The 22,136-nt window shown below is 48.4% G+C and overlaps 2 protein-coding genes and 1 non-coding gene across 3 annotated transcripts; 2 read left to right on the forward strand and 1 right to left on the reverse strand.

The window, feature by feature from the left end:
• Window positions 1–1,965: 1,965 nt before the first annotated feature.
• BJ212DRAFT_1044675 (uncharacterized protein) lies at window positions 1,966–2,789 on the reverse strand. The gene is made up of 3 exons (XM_041328923.1): window positions 2,330–2,789; window positions 2,142–2,281; window positions 1,966–2,090 (listed from the first exon to the last, which is right to left on the reverse strand). The coding sequence occupies exons 1-2, from the start codon at window positions 2,599–2,601 to the stop codon at window positions 2,164–2,166; spliced, it is 390 nt and encodes a 129-aa protein (XP_041186150.1). The 5' UTR covers window positions 2,602–2,789; the 3' UTR covers window positions 1,966–2,090; window positions 2,142–2,163.
• BJ212DRAFT_t133 lies at window positions 2,706–2,788 on the forward strand. The gene has a single exon. It is a non-coding gene; the product is annotated as a tRNA-Ala (tRNA).
• A 3,374-nt stretch (window positions 2,790–6,163) lies between the features above and the next one.
• BJ212DRAFT_1286283 (uncharacterized protein) lies at window positions 6,164–6,602 on the forward strand (the record flags this gene model as incomplete). Its single annotated transcript, XM_041331930.1, has 3 exons — window positions 6,164–6,241; window positions 6,297–6,428; window positions 6,480–6,602. 3 exons carry the CDS (start codon window positions 6,164–6,166, stop codon window positions 6,600–6,602), a joined length of 333 nt encoding a protein of 110 aa, XP_041186151.1.
• Window positions 6,603–22,136: the final 15,534 nt, after the last annotated feature.

Here is a 22,136-nt window from a genome sequence, read left to right on the forward strand (position 1 = left end):
CACTTTGAAGTTTGAAACTCATCGCTTGTATGTTAAGACCACTCTGCAAGTCTCTATCTAGACAAAGTCAACTATTTCACTGCAGCGGCGTAGCGCGTCAGGAAGCTGCTATAGAGACACAAGAGGATGCCGACAACTTGCAGGATCTCCTTCGGCGGAAACGAAAGACAGAGTGGAAGCGAAGACAAGGGGTGAGCTGCAGTCCTAGATATACGCGTACCACCTGTTAATTACATCGTGTAGGGTCAATCCTTCCTCGACAATCTTATAATCAACGTTCGGGGAGGTGTGTACATGTCTGAATTCACTTATGCATACTCAACACCATGCAGGCAACGGAGGTGACGGGTGTGTTGCTTTCCACCGAGAAAAATGGAAGCCTATGGGGCCTCCTTCAGGTGGTAGCGGTGGACGTGGAGGCGACGTCTATATTCTCCCTACACCCAATCTCACAACTCTTTCATCCATTCCAAAACGCGTACGAGCGGCCGCAGGCGGAAATGGCCAAGGGACATGGCAGAACGGTAAAAACGCACCGCCAACGATCATAAAAGTTCCTCTAGGCACAGTGATACGCGAACTTCTTCCAGGCGACTCACGACGCGCGAAGGATGAATGGGAAGCAGAGGAGGAGTCGCTGGAAGGACTCAGTCCAGAGGAACGTCGTGCGAAGCTTCGGGATGATAGATGGGTGCATTATCCGCGGTATGCGGATGATAATGTCAATCGTGATGTGTTCAAACAGGCGGAGGCGGCTCTGTATCGCGAGGAGAGAGCAAGGCGCTGGGCTAGGAAACAGAGGCTGCTATCACCTATCAATCTCGACTTGGACAAGACAGAGGAAGTCGTGATTTCTGATGATGCACCTCTTGGAATGGGCCAGCAGGAGTGGTTGGGACACATCGTCGCGCGGGGCGGCAATGGTGGGCTGGGCAATCCGCATTTCTTGTCACCCATCAGCCGTTCACCCAAATTTGCGACGCGGGGACACGAGGGTGAGCGCATGACATTATACCTTGAACTCAAGATTCTCGCGGATATTGGGCTTGTCGGGATGCCGAATGCGGGCAAGAGCACTCTTCTTCGCGCATTAACAGGCGGTCGAGCGAAGACCGAAGTTGCTGGCTACGCGTTTACTACACTTAACCCCATTGTTGGTGTCATACGTGTGGCAGAAGATGGAACCTTCGAAGGCGCCCTTCAAGGTGAAAATATTTTTGACGAAACTGCTATTGAGGAGGAACGCCTCCGGGAGCGTGAACTTTCCGACATAGAAAATTCTGAAGAACAATTGCGCTTACAAGACAATTCTCCTGATTCCCCCCGGCCTGACATAGAACCAGGTCACGACTTTGACGTTCATGAGACTTTTCGCTTCACCGTCGCAGACAATCCTGGGCTCATATCCGGCGCATCAGAAAATGTTGGTTTGGGTCACTCCTTCCTGCGTTCAATGGAACGATCACTCGCACTCGTCTATGTTGTGGACTTGTCTCGCCCAGAACCATGGGACGAGCTTAGAGATTTGAAAGACGAGCTAGAGAAATACCAACCAGGAATGAGCGATAAAGCTCATATGGTTATAGCGAACAAAGCGGATTTGTTAGGTGGTGAAGGGGATCGGGACGCAGTGGAAGAGGCACGTGAGAAGCTGCGGAGGCTCGAGGAGTACGTCAAAACGGAGATGATCGTGAGCACGTCGGACGGGGAGCGCACACTCGATGTCATTCCTATCTCGGCCAAGATGAGCCAGAACCTCAAGAAGGTGGTTGTGCTAATGCAGAAATATGTCCAGCAGGCTAGAACGGTAAAGGTTTAGCGGTTCGACTATGTATGTGATCATCTCGTTCTCTCTTAGGATTAGACTGATGTATATTATACAAAGCATCTACCTTCAGACGGTAATTCGAGCCCGCTGGCCATTTCTCGCACCCACATGTGTTGCTATGTTCCTGACAGGAAGTGCGATTGTAGCCCACATCTAGTAGGCGATGTGCGTACTATTGTGAGCTGGGGTGCGAAACAACGCGTTTCGTCCACTTCTATAGAAATGGGCCCCGTACCGATCATTGCTAGTGGGATGTCCAGCCGTAAGAGGATTTTATCTATCCCCAACCCGATGTCATGAACATAGCTCGTGGTTCTCTCGATGGTACACGAATTTTATCCACCATGTAACGTTGAGATGAAAACGATCTCATCGTTATTGCAAAGTTGGTAGGAACCTTCCCCTTCAAGCTCCCAGTCTGTGTTGTTGATCAGCACAAGGATCCCTGGGCGGCTAGAGAGACTATGAGGTAAAGATTCAGTAGAAACAGATACAACGCACATCGTCCCGTTCTCCATGAACAATTCCGGACGCTCCTTGAGTAAATGATCACGAAGGTGATAAATCAAGTACTCCAGATCTGCCGCCTTCGTCTCTCCCGTAAGAATATCGTTGTGTGATGAGGGGGTAGATGGGGATGAGGACGGAGAAGAGTGCGTGGAATTATCAGATGGCACAAGTGGTGGGATGAGCACTGATTGATTTCGCTCGTTGCCAAATAGTAACTCGAGTCCACCGCTGAATACAAGTTTGATCGTCATCGTGTCAGCCATCGTGGACGTTCAGGTCGATCAAGAATCGCGAACATGAAATCGATGAAATAAGTCCGATGGGTCATATCAACGCTATCAACGTAGTGAAGGGGATTCTTTTTGTAGGGCATATGGTGTAGCTGGTTATCACATCCGCTTAGCATGGGCTGACTGCGGGGGGTCTCCGGTTCGAGTCCGGATTTGTCCACTGTTTTTGCTATTATCAAATATTTTAACATTTGCATGATTCTCGAAACCTGATCAGAAGACGCCCGGGATCCCCCACACTTCGTGGCAGTTGGGGAAAAACAATTAAGTAATTTGTCGTATGTAACATGTTATTCATTCTGACGTTCCTCTATTTTCAAGGAGATCGTTCGAGCAGCAGTGAAATTTGTTCAAAAGCAAGCACCCAGCAAAATACAAGCTGAGTAGTAGTACTACTGGTGTCCTTCGGGCTCTGTCGCAGCGTAGTGCTCTTCACCACTTCTTGCCTTGCTCGCGACGCACAGGCACATAGTCGCAGATACACCGCTCCATGGTGAATCAAGCGAGTTCGTCTCGAACAAGCCATTGTCTTGGCCATTCCCCCCTTCGAGTCCAGAATCCAGAGTACACAGAGTTAGAGAGAATCTCGCTGAGTAATTTCACAATACAGAAGTTTGGACTTAGAAGCACGATTACCAAAAGGGTTTCTAGGCCACAACTTACGGCAATCGAAATTCGAGACTCACTATATATAGAGCTGTGTAGCATGGTCGACGTGTGTGCATTGTGGGAGACCACTCCATTCGTGGAGAGGCCCTGAAGATTGGCTGGCAACTTGAAGCTTACTTCCTTTTAACAACAGTCTCGGCATCAACGACCCAGAGAAACGGGAGATCAGGGATTCGTAGGCTTGCGTATAAATAATGTCATAAGTATGATACATATTAAGACAAAGTAAGCAGTGCGATACATATGTAGAGTTCACCAAGTACTGACTGTGGTATAATATCGTCATAGGCAGTCCAACCGCGCACATATCAAATGGTACAAGTACATCCTATCAACAATCAAGGAACCTTGAGTTCATTTTCGCGAGAACCAAATTCCGCAACTCTGACCTTCTCATGCAGGAGGAAGAGGCACGCCCTCTCGGATGGTATTAAATAAGCGATGAGAGATGAGCTTCTCTTCAACCATCTTCGTGAGGAGGTCACGCATCCAGACGCGACTTTCTGTGGTGACTTGATCATATTCTACATCCGCTGCGAGCTCAAGCAGTTGCTCGCGTTGCTCTGGTGTGAATATTCCCAAGGATATTGTCTGGTTTCGAGAGCGCTCCTTTGTATTGACTTTGAGCGCGTTGGGGTAATGGTACTGGTGCCAGTGTCCGTGCATCTCGAGCTGGGTGATATCCCAGACTTCAGTACCGCCGCTAAGAGCGGCATTCACCCAGTAGATGAGGACGTGTCTGGGATTGCTGTGGTCAGAGTCTTTGTGTAGCCCCGCGGCCTGCAGAAAGACTTCTTTGTTCGACCAGTCGTCGCCATACACCTGTGATAGATCTCCAGAACCTCTTGTTGGTATTGGGGTAGTTGACATCGTATGCAAGGGTTATGGGAGAGTCGTTGAAGATGACTTTTGATTGTCAGGATAACTTCGATGTTGCACTCTTTTTATTCTATGATGCGCCACAACTATGCCACTGGTACTGTGGCCACAATGCCCCCGAACCGCCGTCTTTCTTGTCCATTGTGTCGGCTATTAACTTGTAACAACACGACATGAAGACCATACGTATATTGGTTGGAGCAGGAAATTCAATGAGAGGTTGCAGGAATGGGAAGTTCGTTCTATATTCATGTCCGTCAGCCGATGATTACCAGCTGTCTTCTGACGTCAACCTACTATCCATGGTTACTACTGGTTACGATGTTGGCTCCGAACGCATGAATGTCATGGGCAGGATCCCCCATGCTGGGAATCGAAACCTCGTGATCCCGTCCTCGGTTACCTGTGCCAATTCCGCCCAAGGTGTATGCTCCAGGATGACAAGTCATCTGTCAATGGAAATGTTGACGAGCCACGCAGTGGCGATCTGATGACGGGAGCTTTGAAGGTCAGCAACTGGGTCCGGAAGGAGGGATAGCTGAAGACAGATCACAGAAGGCTAAAAACTTGAAAAGTGATTGACAAGTGCTAGAGTGCTGAGGTTATCACGTAAATTGTCAAAGGTTGATGGCACGTTATACAAAGCGACATTGAGATGAAGATACCGCATCCGCATCGGCGGGATGTTCCGCCTTCTAGATAAGATACATTCCGATATGGCTTCAGTCTCTATTGACACCGCGGAGAGTGACTGAGACTCTGAAGGGCTTCAAGGAATCGCCCATGTTCAGCAATTGTTGTAGCCGTCTGCATTTGACCTACCTGACTAGAACTTTCCCTGACAGGACAGTTCCAGCATGTATGTGCCGGGAAACTGTGTCTTTGCTCCGAAACCACAGAGGTTGCACATATATGCCGAATGGTGATCGGTGAGGTGCCGTATGCGAGATTCATGGCCGCCGGAGAATTGCGGCCATCAGCCTGAAAGCGTTACATTGATCTGCCGCTGAGCCTATGATTCATTTCAAATGGAACCAGATTTTGCGTTACAACGTTCCACGGCTATTGTGACACGTTGGATACAATCCCCGTGTCATGTTAGGCAGCCAACGCTTTCAGAGGCTGAGCTGAGTAGATCATGTCGATGAAAAGGTCCAGGAAGGGTCAACCTCGTGACTAGCACCGATTGGACCTCATGAGGTAGTCACGCCGAGGGGGTCGTGTGTAGAACCGATTTCGGAGCATTGGCAACAACACATACACAGGTCCTCACGGATATGACGTGTCATGAAGCACGTAGGAATCTGTAGGAATTCGACTCCCTTTCTTGTTGCTCTCGGCTATAATGCGGGTTAGATGGCATTTAGATGGCAGTACACTGTGACTCTTGATCCAGCATGGAAGCGACGAAGGAGGGCTTTGGCTGCTTTGACATGAAGATAAAAGGATGCTACTCACTAGCACCGGATCCTCGTGGAGACCCCGAGGTCAACTTCTAGAGGATGATCAAATGGAGGCCAAGCTAGCAGCTGTTCGGATATGAATTGCATGCTGATTGTTGTCCTCTCAGTGCTCGCCAAGCCAGTGCTCGAGACCCTCATCGTTGACCAGACAAGCAGGAACGCCGAGACCGACTCATCGCCAGCTACTTATCCTGAACGGAGTTAGTAGGTATGCCGCATCATGCCCTCGAGGCTTCACTAAAGGATTCCGTTTGAAACTGGGAAATCAATTGAAACGGAATTCAACGTGGGAAATGATCAGCTTCTGCAACCAAGTTACACGTAAAGGAATCGAACCGTCTCCGATTCTTTGTGTAAATTATCATCACCATCCCATTCACGGTTGCAACGTTGCTCGCTTCCCCGAACCCTTAAATTCAACGTTCTTTCATTACGCTCCCTCAGCTTTTGTTCTTGTATCCCACCAGCTCCAAAAAAATTTGTCTGTACCAAGTACCAAGATCCTAATTCAAGCCCCTCTTACGATGTCTGTTTTCAAAACTCTTGTTTCTCTCGCTCTTCTTGTTTCCACGCGTCTTGCGTTGGTTCAAGCCGCTGTCTATGTCAGTCGTCGCGCCATTCTGTATTTTTTCGTTCTGACTTTTTGATTTCAAATAGGTGACGAACCCGGTACAATCAACCGTTTGCAATGGAGGTCAGTCCTGCCAGGTGGAGTGGGTTGACGATGGTCAGAGCCCTCTCTTGAGCGACATTGGAGAATGCACTGTTGGCTTGTACAACGGCGAGATGGTAAACAAGTCGCAGCCCTGGTGGACTTTACTCACGCGTGTTGTCTCGCAGCTCCTCGTGCAGTCGCTGTCGTCCGTCAACGTTGCGGACACGCATTCCTTCTCGTTCACTGTACGTGTCTTTCATTTCATATTTATCGCCTCTCTAATCACCGAGCATAATTGTACAGCCTAGCCCATCTGCCGGTGACAATGGCGGCTAGTGTGTTCAACTTTTATTTCAACACGAGTTGCATCTAATGATCGATGCAGCTACCTGGTGTTCACCTCAACTAGCACCAGCTACCAGGGCTGGTCTGGTACTTTTACGTCAGTGCCCCTTTCCTTTGTTCAATATATCATGTCGATGACAACGCACCTTACAGCCTTAATGGTATGACTGGAAGTTCTGGTTCAGGTAGTTCTACCTCTGTCAGCGTTGTCCCATCTACATCTTCGACACTTTCAGGCAGTTCAACCGTAGTTGGATCTTCGACACTTGGAGGTAGTTCGACTGGATCCACCGCCTCACTTGGTTCTTCGACTTCAGTAGCTAATTCTACCTCTACAGGTGGCACTAGCACTGGGTCAGTTCCCACATCTACTGTCGTTGCAAGCAGCTTCACGTCACCTAGCACTGTTCCATCCGCCACGCCAACTTCGCCTACTGGCACAAGCAGCCTCTCCGCGCCCTCTACTGTTTCCTCTGGCACGAGCTCCCACAGTAGCTCTGCCAGCAGCGCGACCCCGTCGGCCTCCCAATCTGGCGCTGCCATCCGCTCCGGTGCTTCAACCTCATTGGCTGGTGGACTTATTCTTGCCTTAGCTGGTGCTCTGGCATTCTAGAATGTTGGTGATGTAGAGGTTTAGAGGGTTGTGACCGCGATACCTTTATTTTCTCTTTGAATGCCCTTCCAAAGACGTTTTGATGACTTGCCGATGGCAATACCTGACACTTTATCGTATTATTCTTGACAGTTTTCATGCATTTGTTTGTTGATGATACCATAGCTATCAGCTGGTTGACGTCAGGGGCGTTATCTTGTCAAGTTTAGTGAAAGCACATTTGACTCGGTTATCCTATTGATCATTGATCACGATATCTTAAAGAGATCTCAGACTTGGGGCATCCCTCCTGGCTCTTCGCTGATAGGGTTGTGACAAAATGAACATCGAAACAGGCCTTACACGCGCACTCGATAACATAGCTGGTATTCACTTCGCAGTCTTTCGTGTCCTTTGCCCTGGACTGGCGGCTAAGGGCAGATGGGCGCGCCACGGCTAAATTTGAAATTGTAATTGCTCGTCAGGGGGGGAGACGTAGGTGAAAGTTTTGAAACCTGACGTTGGAGTATTGCAATTTACACAAGCATGTGGTAACCCCCCAGGACTTCACCATTTAGTAGGGCAGAACGAACGTGTACCTGCCACATTTATGGTACACCCGAGTCGTGATGCTATTGTCAAGTAGGCAAGAAAACGGTTTGCAAGAAGTTCACTACAATCTCGCCTGGATACACCGCGAAGGAGATTAACCTGGGTCACCTTGGCATCGTGATTTATCACATTGTACAGCGACGTATATTTGGAAAAGTATTCATTGCACTTAAGTACTGAAGTAACTAGACTTGACGCAGAGTGAGAGGGAGGGAAGACTGGGAAGTGCTTTTAGTACATTAGGAAGTTCGATGCTTTCTCGGAGATTATGGCGGCAGCAAGTGACGCTCACGTGACTATCGGATGAACTTCGAAGGCATCCTGGTTACATGCCAGAACTACCATCGGAATCTGGATGCCCAATCTTGCATCACATCGTCTGGTGACGAACTTTTCTGATGTGTCCTGAGAGAAATTATGCCTTTTCAACATGCATGATTACACGGCCCAGTTGGAGGCTTCTATTACGAACCTACCGACCATGATGGATGCAACTGTGACCACTGGCAGAAGTGGGTTAAAACACATCTGTCCAACCTATGCATGCCAGTGCGTAACTTTGGGCCAAGACATGCCCTCATGACTCCGCAATGTTGATATTGTGTCCTACCAATGCACTAGAAAGTGACTAGATATCAATGTGATGATGGTGAGCTTGGGAACCCTTGGATGAAATACAGCACTGACATGTCAGTCAAAGGAATGAAAATGACAACAATTAAATATATGGACTGTTTGATGATCACACTTGCAATATGTGAAACTTCAATGGTGCTAGTCTGCTCATAACCTCCTGTAGTCAGACCTTGATAGAAGGAAGATGGTTGATCCCTCTTTATCAAGGTCTTCTTGCTATGGCCCTTCTCCACCACTGATCTGATGATCTTGTGGCAGGGTGTCATCACATTAATCATCATGTACAGCCCTTCTCTGCCACTGATCTGATGACTTTGTGGCAGAGTGTTGTCACATTAATCATCATGTGAATTGATTAAACATCATTGACATCCCACAGATTGATGATATATCTAGTATGAGTGTCATTGCCATATCATATGCACACTGAGTTCACTGGCAATCCCTTGAATATGACCCTAGTCTCAAATGATCCTAGTTGGTGGCCAAACATCAATTTCAGTTTGATGTACAGCTATGTTGCAGGTTTGTGATGGGCAAGTTGAATGATGAACTGGTGATATCTGACCCTATCTTTGACTGTGGTCTTTGCAGTTGCCTCCTCTACTATACTAGTATACGATTGGGGTGAACAAATAATCCCTATTGGGAGGTTGTTGAAATGGTGATGTCCCAATGATATGCTTCAGCACTGATGTTCGGGCAAGAGGTTGGTTGGTGCATTACTGGAGCAGCCATCTGACTAAGAATAATTTTATAGCTCAAGCTAGTCTGGGTGAGGAGCAACCCATATCAGGTGGATAACATGATAAGTCAATATGGGGCAGAAACACCATTTTTCCCTCATGACAGTTTTGTATCTCTGTATAAGCAGCTTATACTATAAGCACAGTGGACCATTTGTGCTGACTCAAAAAATATTCTAGGTGCACTATGGTGGAATACTATACTCTTTGTACATTCGCAAGGCTGACAAGCTGACACTGTGCTAATAATCCATCTCTCACAATCAGGATCACCATGCTGTGTATGTCTCCCCAGATACACTGGTCATTTATTCTAACTGGCCACATGTAGAGACTCTCCCATCAGTCTTGATGACGGATCTAGTGAGTAGTATTGTGCATTGATAGACTTACCATTCCTATCTAACTCATTGCACCACCATCAAGGGGTGAGTGAGATTCTAGATCAGCTTATTGGTTCGATATAATGACTGCAGTAGCTGTGAGTTCATTTAAATCATGTAGTACTCCAAGCCTCATTATTGACCAGGTTTTTTTATAGGTAATATCATTTCCATCGCATGATCATGTATCTCTGTGGTCAAAAATACTGCACTGGGTGGTGAGCTACTTCAGGTGCAGTACCTTGGTGATTGACTTGGCTAACATATTACACAAGCCATTATGATTATCCAGTTGAATGCTATGTATCAGCGATCCAGAATCATGTTTACCTTTCTTGTTGTAGTCTTCCTGGCCCTCACAATTGCGAGTGTAGTGGTCGAAGTAATACTACACAGCCATTATTCATGGGGTAAGCTTTAATTGTAAATGAATGTCATAAACACACCAGGCTTATGGGACATACCACAGAGGAGTTCGCCCTCTCTGGCACCTATCAGTGTGTCATCATGGGGGGGTTCAACTTGGCTATGCTGGGAGCAGTAACTTACATATTTGGCAGTGTGTGGGAGGTCCTTGCACTATGTCTTGCACTTAGGGTTACTTTAAAACACATCTGCGAATTGCAGCGATTTAGATCAACAAGACAAACCATGGGGGACTATTTGACAGTGTTAATAAAAACTCATGTGCTTTACTTTGCATTGTGAGCTCATAATTTAGATGCAATTATCTTCACTGTGCTGACATTCTGAACATGCTAGCTTTGCTACTGTTTCTTGCTTCATTTTTGGCTCGACATCTCCAAAGATCTTGGTATGCTAATTTACCACTGACATCTACATTTGGCCACTTATCCTTTTTTATAGAACTCAGTTTCTGTGGGGGAGCAGATTTACTCTGGCATCTTCCAAGTTTCCCTCTCCATGCAGATGTTCGTACTAGGGTCTCGCCTCATTCTGAGCATTCGAGAGTATCATGCGAAACTAGTAGCCAACTCCGAGGCAGGAACTAGCATAACTACAATTGCTTTCCAAGATCCCACTCACGTATCAACTGGTGGTAGCATGTAGCATGACCACAATCCAGGTGTTCTGCCACACGAGACTTGCGAATTATGATTATGCCTGGAGCTTCGTCGAGTTACTGATTTGGTGCCAATAAATCATATCCTTGTACTTATAAACCATCCTTGCTATGAAGAGTCTATCCATTGTTCACACATTTGCTGCTTCCCAGGGTAGGCTCGAGCGCATCAAGGGTGAATAGAATAGGTCCCCCGAGCGGGCTGGCAGCCTGCCCAGCCATGAGCGCCAAAATGAACACATTTGTGATTACTTGATCGTGCAAGTACGTCTGTAGGTGCGTTGGTGTTATTTGGGCCCGACATCTGGAGGTTTCACCATGCCGGTTGTGACTGCGCTTGATGTGCGTGCCTGTCGGGTGAGGTTAGGAATGTGTTAGGGGATGACGACCGTTGGGCGCTTATATCTTTTCCCATTGCTCGTTCATCTATATTTTGCGGAGGAGGTATAGAAACTTACATGAACACGCTTGCACAATTGCAGTTCCCGTACCTGCCATTCGACTGGTAGACTCAGTGTCCGTACATAATTCACCCGCAGAGGTACCAACCAAGTCCATGTTTCTCAAGCCAATTTGAAAATCTAGGGGGTCGGCATTATACTTATGACCTCGTGGGGTTTTCTTAATAGGGAAATAATCAGTCCTTGCGAGCCCGCGACACACTCGACTGGCGTTTGATTTAGCCTCTATCATTGTGTATTTTTTCATGATCAATACATTTTGCGTCGGGTCTACCTAGGGGAGAAAGTATTGCAACACCAATGAGGGGCCCAGGTATGTCAGCAGTCAAACACTTTCAGAACACGTGCTGAGCGCAAAATAGGAGTGAAAACAGTTCTGCTCACAAGTAAAGTTGTGATAAAGAATTGCCCAAATATTATCGCAGATTGTCTGCAGTAGCACCCCGAGGAGCCCCTGTAAAGACTTTTCCGATTGTCTCGCACTTGTCGATTATCGCTAAGAAATCAAACTCGTTCTTGTAAACGGACTGTACAGACATAAGGATCAATAGCTAAAGGATGTTAGCGATAGTCTCGAGGATGACTTGCGCTAGGTCAATGCAAACCAGGTCTTTTGCAGGGTTGATGCCATGGTGGCGCCTAGCAGTTGGCTTGCGCTGTCATCCTGTGACCCCTTGGTATCAGAAGAGGCGTGCTTAGTGTTTGGATTGTTCTATGTTAGAGTCAGCACACTGGGAAACTCTTAGATACGTGCCTTCTTACCTTCGACTGTCTCGAGCTTCCATCCTTCGGTTTTTTGGAAAATGTATTATTCATCGCCTAGATCTGTGTGGTGGGAATGGGCGTTAATTATTGAAAGATGCGCATTTTCTATGCGAGAATATTTGGCCAAGCTGCATCTGACGCATGAACACCCAATTGCAAGACGGCCGTACAAACCGTTATAAGAGGGGGGAAAGAAAGGACAAGAAAGTGTTAATATGCATGGTCACTATGCGTGGTCCACGGACAGCCAGGATCTCGAGCAAAAAGATACAAAACACGCCGCACACCCACTCCACATCGCGCAAGGTGATAAGTCGGTGACGCATAGTACAGCTTGGGCAGTGACCAGTCATAGTACACGCCAGCAGCATAGTACTTCGACCGCTCTCGAGAGTCGAGGGTTGACGTTGATCAGTCTTTTCGAAGTTTACGTTATCCTGTTCTTATCCACTATATTGATGAGGGATTGGACGGTGAGGAACGTGCGATTGCACGTTGTCTAGGGAGTCTGTTTGAGTCACAGCAAGTTTGGATTCTTTCGTAAGTCAAGTCATTCGAGGTCTTAAGTAGAGTGAGAGAAAATTACCATAATAAGCCTGTACCTGCGGTCAAGCTTCAGACTGCAGACCCCCTCGTATGCAAGCGCCATTGCAGTTCAATGTCCGTTGCGGAACCCAAGCGCAATCAAACCAAGCAGAAGCAGAAAGATCTCAAGCCCCAAGCCCCAGCAAATGCAACTGAACGCTTAAAAACTGTCGTGCGCCGGCTGCCTCCCAATCTCCCCGAGGAGATATTCTGGCAGAGCGTTCAAACATGGGTCACGGATGATTCTGTCACTTGGAAAGTGTATCATGCCGGGAAGTTGCGCAAGAGGTGTGTTCTATTACTGTATGCTTGCGGCGTGCGTGACTGACTGACTCGGTGCTGTGGTGTGTTGGCAGGGCAAACCAGGAGAATGTCTCTTCGCGGGCGTATATCGCATTCAAGAATGAGGAGGTGCTCGCAATGTTCAGCCGTGAATACGATGGTCACCTTTTCAGGGACAAGGCAGGTTTGTGATATTTGAGCATAACGCAGTTGCAGTCGAGTGATCTTTGCTGCAGGCAATGAGTCTCAGGCAGTAGTGGAGTTCGCTCCGTTCCAGAAGATACCCTCTGAGAAGAAAAAGGCTGACGCGAGAAACGCGACAATTGATAAAGGTGCGATTGGATCAGCGGTGAAATTATCATCATGCTCAAATGATTTATAGACGAAGATTATATTTCTTTCGTCGAAACGCTCAACAACGCTGAGAAGTCCGAGCATGTATCCCTTGAAGCATTGAGTAAGAATCGCGTGATGTCTAGTAAAATTATTTCTGATGTCAGTTTTCTAAATAGTTGCAGCATCTCAACCACCCACCGCGCCAAAAACTACGCCTCTCCTTGAAGCACTCAAGGCGGAGAAGTCAGCTCAGAAGGATAAGGAAGCTATCCTCCGTAACCACGCACACTATAAGGATACTTCCGCCGCATCTACTGCCAGGAAAGAAGAGGTCAAGAAGAAAGCTGCCGTCCCCATTGCAGCATCCCAGAAACAACCCGAAGCCAAACCTGCTGCTCCCCTCAGCCGTAAGGCGAAGAAAGCCGCTACTGCAGCCGCGGTGGCGCAGAAAGCTGGCCCTCCTGCTCAGACCGTGCAGGCGCTTCCTTCCGCAGCTAAAGGCGCTTCTGCAGGGCACGCTAATCTGCCAGCCAAACCTCCTCCACAAGCACCTGCTGTTCCTCGGCAACGCCGCCCCTCTCAGAGTCGCCAGCAGGCACCTAAAGTACTTGCTGCGTCTCTCCCTCCTAAACCAGCAGTACAATCTACTCCTGCCGGTGCAGAGGCCGCGCCACCCGCAACCAGTCGCAGGGGACGTCCAGTCGTTGGTCTAGGACGACACTTCGAGGCCGCGTTAAATGGCGCGGTCGGCCCCAGCGGAGGAAGGAAACGCGAGAAAGAGGCTCAACCAGCTCCCGCAAGCGAGGCTGTGCAAAAAGATGTTCAGGGCAAATCTAAGGATACCTTTGCATCGTCTTCTCCCAGCCCCATTGTCCCCAGTATTCTGCAGCGCGGGGATGGACACACTCCTGGGAACCCCGTGATCATGCAACGCCCTCAGCCTACTCGTGTTCCTGAAAGTCCTGCTACTGCTGATCCACATATTGGCAGAGGGGTACCGAAGAGAGGGCGTGGCAGAGGTAGGGGAGCTCCTCGTGGTGGCTAGGTGCAGCATCAGTATACAGGCCTATTTTTTATCCGCCATAAACGCCACCACGAGGCTGGTGGAGGTCCTTTCAGTTGCGCTGGACGGTTCACTTCGCTTCATTGCAACGCTTTGGAATCCAACCGGCCACCAAAGGGCAGTACTCAGTACTCAGTGACGGTTATGTATGTTCACTTCGCACCAGCCCAGCACCAACCTCTTGCAGCATGACTGATACTTTTATGAATCCCTTCGAGTATATTTGACGTTGGTAGTCAGACCCAGTACCCTCCATGCATAGCGTTCACCAGTCGTTCTCTTATACGCATGCAGAGGAATTAGCAATCGAAATTAGCTGTTCCATTCCCGTTATAAGAATACTCTACTGCCACGCTCTAATGACACAAAACATCGTTAAGAACGTCCCATCAGAGCAAATGATACCATGAAACGTGGAACGGAGATAACCCAAAATAAGAAGGTAAATCAAGATTAAATGATCACAGAAGCATTGCCCCCAGGAGGGATGCAGCAGCGCCGACGAAGCATGTGATACCAGTGGCACCAATCTTGCCAGCGGCACCAGTCTTGGTAGCAGTAGCTGAAGTTGAAGTGGATGTTTTTGAACCCATGGCGGAAGCGGCCGAAGTCGTGGAAATGGTCACCATAGTACCCGGAGCGCTAGCACTTGCAGTTGCGCCAATGGGTGCTGTCGATTGTCCATTGATTTCATCTTGGATAGTAGAATTGAACGTCCCGGTCATGCCAGTCATTCTGTGATGCGCATGGTGAGTGACCTTTCATGAGATATACAAATCACTCACGTGAATTTAGCAGAGAAGGCCTCCGCGGGATATTGAGAGTTCGTAGCATCTTTCAAGCTGATTGACGTGAAGCGAACAAAACTAGAAAAAAGTTGAATCGACCCGGCTGTAAAATAAAAATAAAAAACGGGTCTCTTACTATTCACTGCTGTCGGGTCCAATGGTCCCATCGGGGGTGAAACTGACCGACGAGGTGGTCGACACGTCAACGCTGGGATTAACGGTTTGAAGTAATGTCTAAGAGAAAATAAGACCGCTGACTCATTTACTTCAGACCAATAACTGACCTGTTGATTGGCATTGCCAGTGTAGATACCAATGAGAGAAGGGCCGAAAGAGGTGAGGTTTGGAGTCGTGCCATCATCTTGCCAAGTGATAGTCGCCTGCTGACCAGCAGTAAAGGTGGTAGTTGCCACAGGGGAGGTGACCTTTACAGCCAGGTAAGTCATGTCAATTCGACAACAAGAAATCCAGAACGAATACTCACGAAAACGTTGGCGAGCGCGGAGGCAGCGAGGGCAAGAGAAATGACTGCCTTACTGAACATTGTTTTCTACTGTGGAGAATGAGTGTTGTTCAAGAGAGTGTGGATTGCCTGTGAAAAGCAGAGTATGTGCAGATCGATACGAAAACGAAAGAGAGGGTAAGCAAGGGAAGAGACAGTCAACGGAGTTCGAACTTTTTAAATCAGACCTTGAGAGAGAAAAAGAATCACAGGTGACAGCAGCCAGCATCCGAGCAACCTCTGTCCCGATTATCCCCTGTGCCTGATTTAGTCACCCGAATACAATACTCTGCGTGCACATGGCACTCTCAGATCAGCCATTAATAGTTCAAATGATCATGATGGAACCGCACTCTCTCATACTGTCGAGTACTGTGAGCGCACGAAACGCTACACTTGGCAGTTGAGAGAATTTCACCTGAAGTTTCAGCTTACTACTCACGAATTCGGTGTTTAAATTTAATATCTGCGTTTCAGTCACGGTTGCTTGTGAATCGGGGTCCTTGGCGATGTTGAACTGACGCATTTCACCAGGTCGGCTGTGAGGGTACGAATATCACGATCGTGTTCGACGATTTCTTCGCTGTGCAATGATATCTTGGATGATGATGGTCGACGTAAACGTTAAACCGCAGAAAACTCAATATCGGCTGATGCCGGGCGCATTGAAAGATCATCGTGCCTATGTGTCTCATTCTTGTCTGACATCTTCTGACATCCCGTGTGCACGAAATACTTAACATATGGTAAACTCATTGCATCGAGTGCGATGTCAGCGCAACTTCTACAGCAACTACCATAACCGCATAAGAGCATCTTATGGGATCGCCAATCATAGCGAGCCGCGACAAGCAGCCTGGGCTTTTCGGCGCATACGACACTTCGCGCACGAAAGTCGGTAACTTGCATCGTGCAGATGACAGACAACAGGAGGGTATTTCGTGAAAAACATGGACCATCCGTCTGCAGCAGATGAATACACAATCATAGTCATGAGTGATGGGGAGAACGCTCAACTACATGCCAGTGATACCACTTTCACCGTGAGTTTCACATTTAATAATAACGATTCAAGCTTCAAGGATGATGGCATCGGATACGGCAGCCAGTAAGCCAAGTTATTTCCACGCATGAAATGACCGACGGCATTTATTTTCTACAGAACCCTCTCCCACAGTAGTACTAAAGTGGGTGTCGGGGATCAGAGTAAACAACAGTACCCACTTGATCATTCCGGAGAGTCGAAAACAGTCCGCATGACATGGTCTGCTTTTCTCCCAGTATGCTTGATGAATCCGAGGTAATCTAGCTCTTGAAGAGCGCGGATGAACCGCGCTTGTACTTCCATGAGCCATTCCTCATCTTCTCCCGCGTCCTCAACAACGACCTCGACCTCAACCTCAACCTGCTTCTGTTTTCCCTTCTTCCTCGATGGCGTCCTAGAGATTCCATTCGCACCATCAGGAATACGAGTTTTCCCAACACGCCGCTTCCGAGCTTCCAAGAAGACCACGAATGACTCAAACCAATCATAGACATTGATCATCTTCGCGCTTTCCAGGTAGCCCTTGAATAGGATACTTATGTCGGGCAAGTCATCATCCTCGTCATCCCCACTCCGTTGTCTGGGAGACATGTAGTCCCGGGGATGGATCAATCCTGCGATGATGGAGGCGCGAGGCGATGGATTGATCAGCTGGAATTTTTTAAAAAGGGAGCGAATTAGCTTGCATCCATTTAATAGCAAGGTTAAGTCGTCAAATACCTCGGACGGAAATGGCATCGAGCCGGTGTACCAGATGTCCCATAACGGGGCATCTTCCAGCGCAACTATGCGCAACCTGATGATCATAAATTTTAGATCAATCAACTGCAATAATAACTGCGGTGCATACTTGAAATACTCTGACAGCCAGTTCCCGAGCGGTCCAGATATCTCCTGGGCGCTTGCATCCCGACAGAGCATCTTATATGCTGTTTCCACGCGCGAAATGACTTCGTTTTCCTCCGCTCTTATGTCCTCGGGAACATCCCCGAAGAAATCGTGTACTACCCGCACAAAGTCTTCAAGTTGCGCTGCGGTCAGTTTCCTACAGAGATCAGCAACAGCTCAATCAGCTGTCCCCGTCGAGTGCAACCAAACTTCACACACCTGACCACAGAACACAAATGTCCGTGTACACTGCCCAGACGTCCTCGCAACGCCAAGCACATCAAATCGGGCACCGTTTGGTCACCCTGAATGGTCTTATGCCCATGCACCAGCATAAGTTGGCGGACAAGGAGCAAAAGCCGAAATGCTACACGGAGCAGCTTCGCGCGCATTCGGAAAGTATCGCGTGCAGTCTCTACTGAAGATAGGAGTGAATCGACAGTGGCACTTCGCCAACTGGTAGCATGTTCTACAGGCGCAATGAGCGTCGATTCCTGCACCCGAGCAAAAAGGGCATCGAGGAAGGGGAAAGCATCAGGTGTGAGGAGCAATTTGGCAGCATCGTTGGACCGTCCTAGCGCGTGAGTAGGGGTGAGGACGCTGAGAGGCTCTTCAAAATGTTTCATATGTGCTAGCTATTGCTTGCGTTAATTATGGGCTATTGCAGGAAAGAATAACATACTTGAAGGATGGACAATAAACCGTCAAGTGATGAGCTGTGACGAGCAAAAAAATCGACCGCGAAGTCGATGGCTGTCGGGCCAATCATAATGTCTGGCTCGAACGTAGGATGAAAAAATGTCTTGGAATATTCTGTTAGTGCCTTCATGGTGACATCGGGGTTCGACAAACCTCTAGTAAAATGTCGTGCAGTGATTTTTCTGCTAGCGGGAAAGGGCAGTCTCTCACTCGCAGCAATGCCAGCATAGAGTGAGGATATGTGGCACGGATATAAGACGGGGAAGGGGGTGAAGCCAGCGCGAGGATAAATACCAGTGGTAAGCGCGGAATATAGGAGCTAAGTGATATTTGATAAGAAGACGAGCATCAGTAAGAGCTGCCTGACCTGCAAATTTCAAACATGTCTTGAACCACCTGAGGCTCTAGTTGTTCGAAGTCATGCATTATAACTACCAGACGTGACCTGTGATAACGTTCGTCTTTTAATTTCACTCAGCGAACAGCAGGAAAGGAATCATTCAAGCCTCTTACCTCTCGCATCACATACGACTCGATACCATGCCTCAAGGAGAGCGATATCATATGCTGCTAGGGAGGTGGATGGCTTGCGTTTTATGTCTGAAGGTATTGAAATATTAATAAACTAGATGGTCAGAGAGTGCTGTGTAAGTACCTTGTCCTCCAGTAGGCGACCGGATACAAAACCTGATACAATCGTCTTCATAGTTCCTGTAATAGTCACGCAATCGCTCGGAAAGACGTGTGTCACGAAATGATCATTTATGTCCTCGAAAAGCTCGTCTGTGTTTTCCTCTAGTCGGAAGGAAATCTCGTCGAAGAGAGAAGATGACGTGCTGGATGCTGCCAGAATAAGAATTGGAGGGCAGTATTTCAACTCGAGCAAGCAAACGTACATGTGACGGATACGACTGGTAGCTCGGGGTACGTAGTCCCGGAAGCTCATCTGTATAAGACTTCTTAACTTGTTCGACAACACTCTCCACGACCGGCGCATGCAGTGAGTGAATGAGTTCCTGTTTATGTGAGACTCTCGAAAGGAAGAACGAGTGAAACACACACCTGCATCCTCTTCAAACACTTGCCCAGGCTGCTCTGCATGCTTGAAAGCGAAGCTGACATCCTTGGTGAAAATCTCGCTCGGGGAATAGGGACGGCGGCGCTGCATCGGTGTTCACATCGTCTGAGCCATCTATTTCAGCTGGATTTCACAAATAGAAAGTATATTTATGCTACCAGAGTCATTGAATGGGATATAGACTGTGGTCTGACAACCAAAATAAATAGACATTTAGACAGACATTTGTGCAGGACTCGCCTGATTAACATCCTCTAAATCTGCGTCGACTGCCATATAGACTGAAATGATTGAAGTTTCACGGAGTGCCGTAAGTCTTGTTGTGGACGGGCTCTGACCTGCCCTGAAGAAGACACAATTGACGCGTCGCGACGCGTCCAGCTTTGCAAACATTCATCCGATTACTTCAACGTGGTAGACTACTCCACTAGATCTTACTGTGCAGAATGTCGTCTCCTCCAAGAGTTGATTTTCCAACGTCGGACATCGATGACATCGAGATGGACGGGCCTCCTCAGGATGGCACCATCGATCAATCACTATCCATAGCTCCTCCGCCCCAGCGTCTTTTTCTACCGGGAACACCTTCTGCGCGGGCACTCCTGCGCGACAAAGATATGCTAACAGCGTTGCGGCTACGCCTATGAGCGGTATCGCCGCCAGACGGGCGCTTGGGATGAGCACTCCTCGGCGAGCACCACGAACACCACTTTTTGCTCGTGAGTGCTTGCTATATCGTTAATTGACTGCCATTTATTTTTTTATGCTAGCTGGAAGCTCCCCTCTCGCATTCCCAAGCTCTTCGCCTGCTAAGACTCCTCGGAGGAGGGTCGCGATCGACTCTGATCCGGCCTTTCCAGACTCTGAACCTCTTGCCTTTCCTTCGTGAGCTGCTTTCGTCGAGATCTTCGTCAGTTTGGCTGATAATACGTCAGGAGTCCAGCCGCTGCTCTTGCTACACCTATCAAGAACCGCCGCGGTGATATTCACTCTTCCCTTTCTTTAACACCAACGGCACGGCGATCGAGGCGTGGCGATTATAACAACGACCTCAACGATAACTCAACTCAGATGGAACACACCTCTCCATACCTGCATCATCTGCACCGCATCTCTCAGCACCCGCTGCGCCCTCAGATGAACCAGATGAAATCCGTGCTATCTGGGGAACTACCGTGAACTTGGCAGAGACGATGAAGCTCTTCCGCGATTTTTTGCGCGGCTTCAAGCCCAAATATCGTGCCATTCACGATCGTCAGGAGAACCTTCGCACTCGGCCATTGGCCACCCCAGACGAAGGTGAAGTCGTTCTATATGAGACATACATGCGTCGTATCCGCCAGACTGGTGAAACAAATCTCAACCTCGACATGGTCAACTTGCTTTCCTATCCGCCGTGTAAAAAACTCTTTGCCCAGCTCCAGAAATACCCACAGGAAGTAGTGCCAGCGATGGATCAAATCCTCAAGGATCTTATGCTCGAACTTGCAGACGAAGATCAGCAAGCCGGCATGGACGGGATGCAGGGCGACCAAGGCGACGAAGAGATCGCCGACATCATGGGTAAAGTCTACAAAGTCCGTCCGTTCGGGTTGACAGCCGTGAATATGCGTGAACTCAACCCATCTGGTATGATGTTCAAACCTTCAAAATTTTTCTATCGTCCTAATGTTCCCCAGATACCGATAAACTCATCTCTATAAAAGGTTTGGTCATTCGCGCCACGCCCGTAATTCCAGACATGAAGGTTGCGTTCTTCCGCTGCCTTACATGCTCTCATACTGTCCAAGTCGAAATCGACCGTGGAAAGATTGAGGAGCCGCTCGGTGCCCAAGAGATGTCTGTGGAAGCGTTGGGACAATGTCTCTCGTGCACAATCGCTGTGAATTTGCAGACAGGCAGGTCATCCGGCTGCAGGAAACTCCTGACGCAGTGCCCGATGGCCAGACGCCACATACCGTGTCACTAAGTGTATACGACGAGCTCGTTGATGTGTGCAAACCTGGCGACAGGGTTGTCGTCACTGGCATCTACCGCAGCGTCCCTGTCAGAGTAAACCCTCGTCAAAGGACGATGAAAAGCTTATTCAAGACCTACCTCGATGTCGTTCATGTCCGGCTTAGTGTGGGTGGTACTCTAGGCCTTGACCGAAGTACACGTCCTGCGGGTGGTGACAAGGTCCCTGGTATAGGTGGCGTTGGTGACAGTGCCGATGATCAAGAACTGGAAGAGCAAATTGCCCAAGGGGGACTAACACGCAAAGCCGAACTTGAGGCAAAACTTATCAACCTCAGCAGGCGACATGATCTCTATGACCTCCTTGCTCGTTCCCTAGCACCGTCGATCTGGGAAATGGACGACGTGAAGAAAGGTATACTCCTCCAGCTCTTGGTGGCACCAACAAAAGTATCAAGAGGTGGTGGCGGAGGCGGACCGCGCTACCGTGGGGACATCAACGTGCTTTTGGTCGGTGATCCCGGTACCAGTAAATCGCAGATTCTACAGGTATGTCGATCTCCGCTGCATTTGTGAAGCTAGTTAAGCTCATTATTAGTACGTCCACAAAATCGCTCCTCGTGGAGTCTATGCATCTGGAAAGGGCTCTTCGGCAGTGGGTTTGACTGCGTATGTGACCCGGGACCCTGATTCCAAGCAGCTCGTCCTCGAGAGGTAAGGAATGCATCACCGTCAACTTGGACGATGTTGCTCACAGATCTGCAGTGGTGCCTTAGTATTGAGTGATGGCGGTGTCTGCTGTATCGATGAGTTTGACAAGATGTCCGATGCAACCCGTAGCGTCCTCCATGAAGTTATGGTCAGGCACACCCAGACATTCCTTTGGATATTATTGACATGTTCATCAGGAACAACAAACTGTGTCAATAGCAAAAGCGGGCATTATTACCACCCTCAATGCTCGTACGTCCATTCTCGCGGCTGCGAACCCTGTCG

This window comes from Suillus subaureus (genome assembly GCF_016647635.1).
Source record: "Suillus subaureus strain MN1 chromosome Unknown BJ212scaffold_88, whole genome shotgun sequence".
Taxonomy (NCBI): domain Eukaryota; kingdom Fungi; phylum Basidiomycota; class Agaricomycetes; order Boletales; family Suillaceae; genus Suillus; species Suillus subaureus.

Bases quoted from the DNA above. Each gene is read 5' to 3' on its own strand.
- BJ212DRAFT_1044675 (XM_041328923.1), bottom strand. From the start codon at position 2,601: ATGGCTGACACGATGACGATCAAACTTGTATTCAGCGGTGGACTCGAG. The intron at 2,282-2,329 runs GTGCGTTGTATC...TAGTCTCTCTAG, and splicing joins TTCATGGAGAACGGGACGAT to CCGCCCAGGGATCCTTGTGC.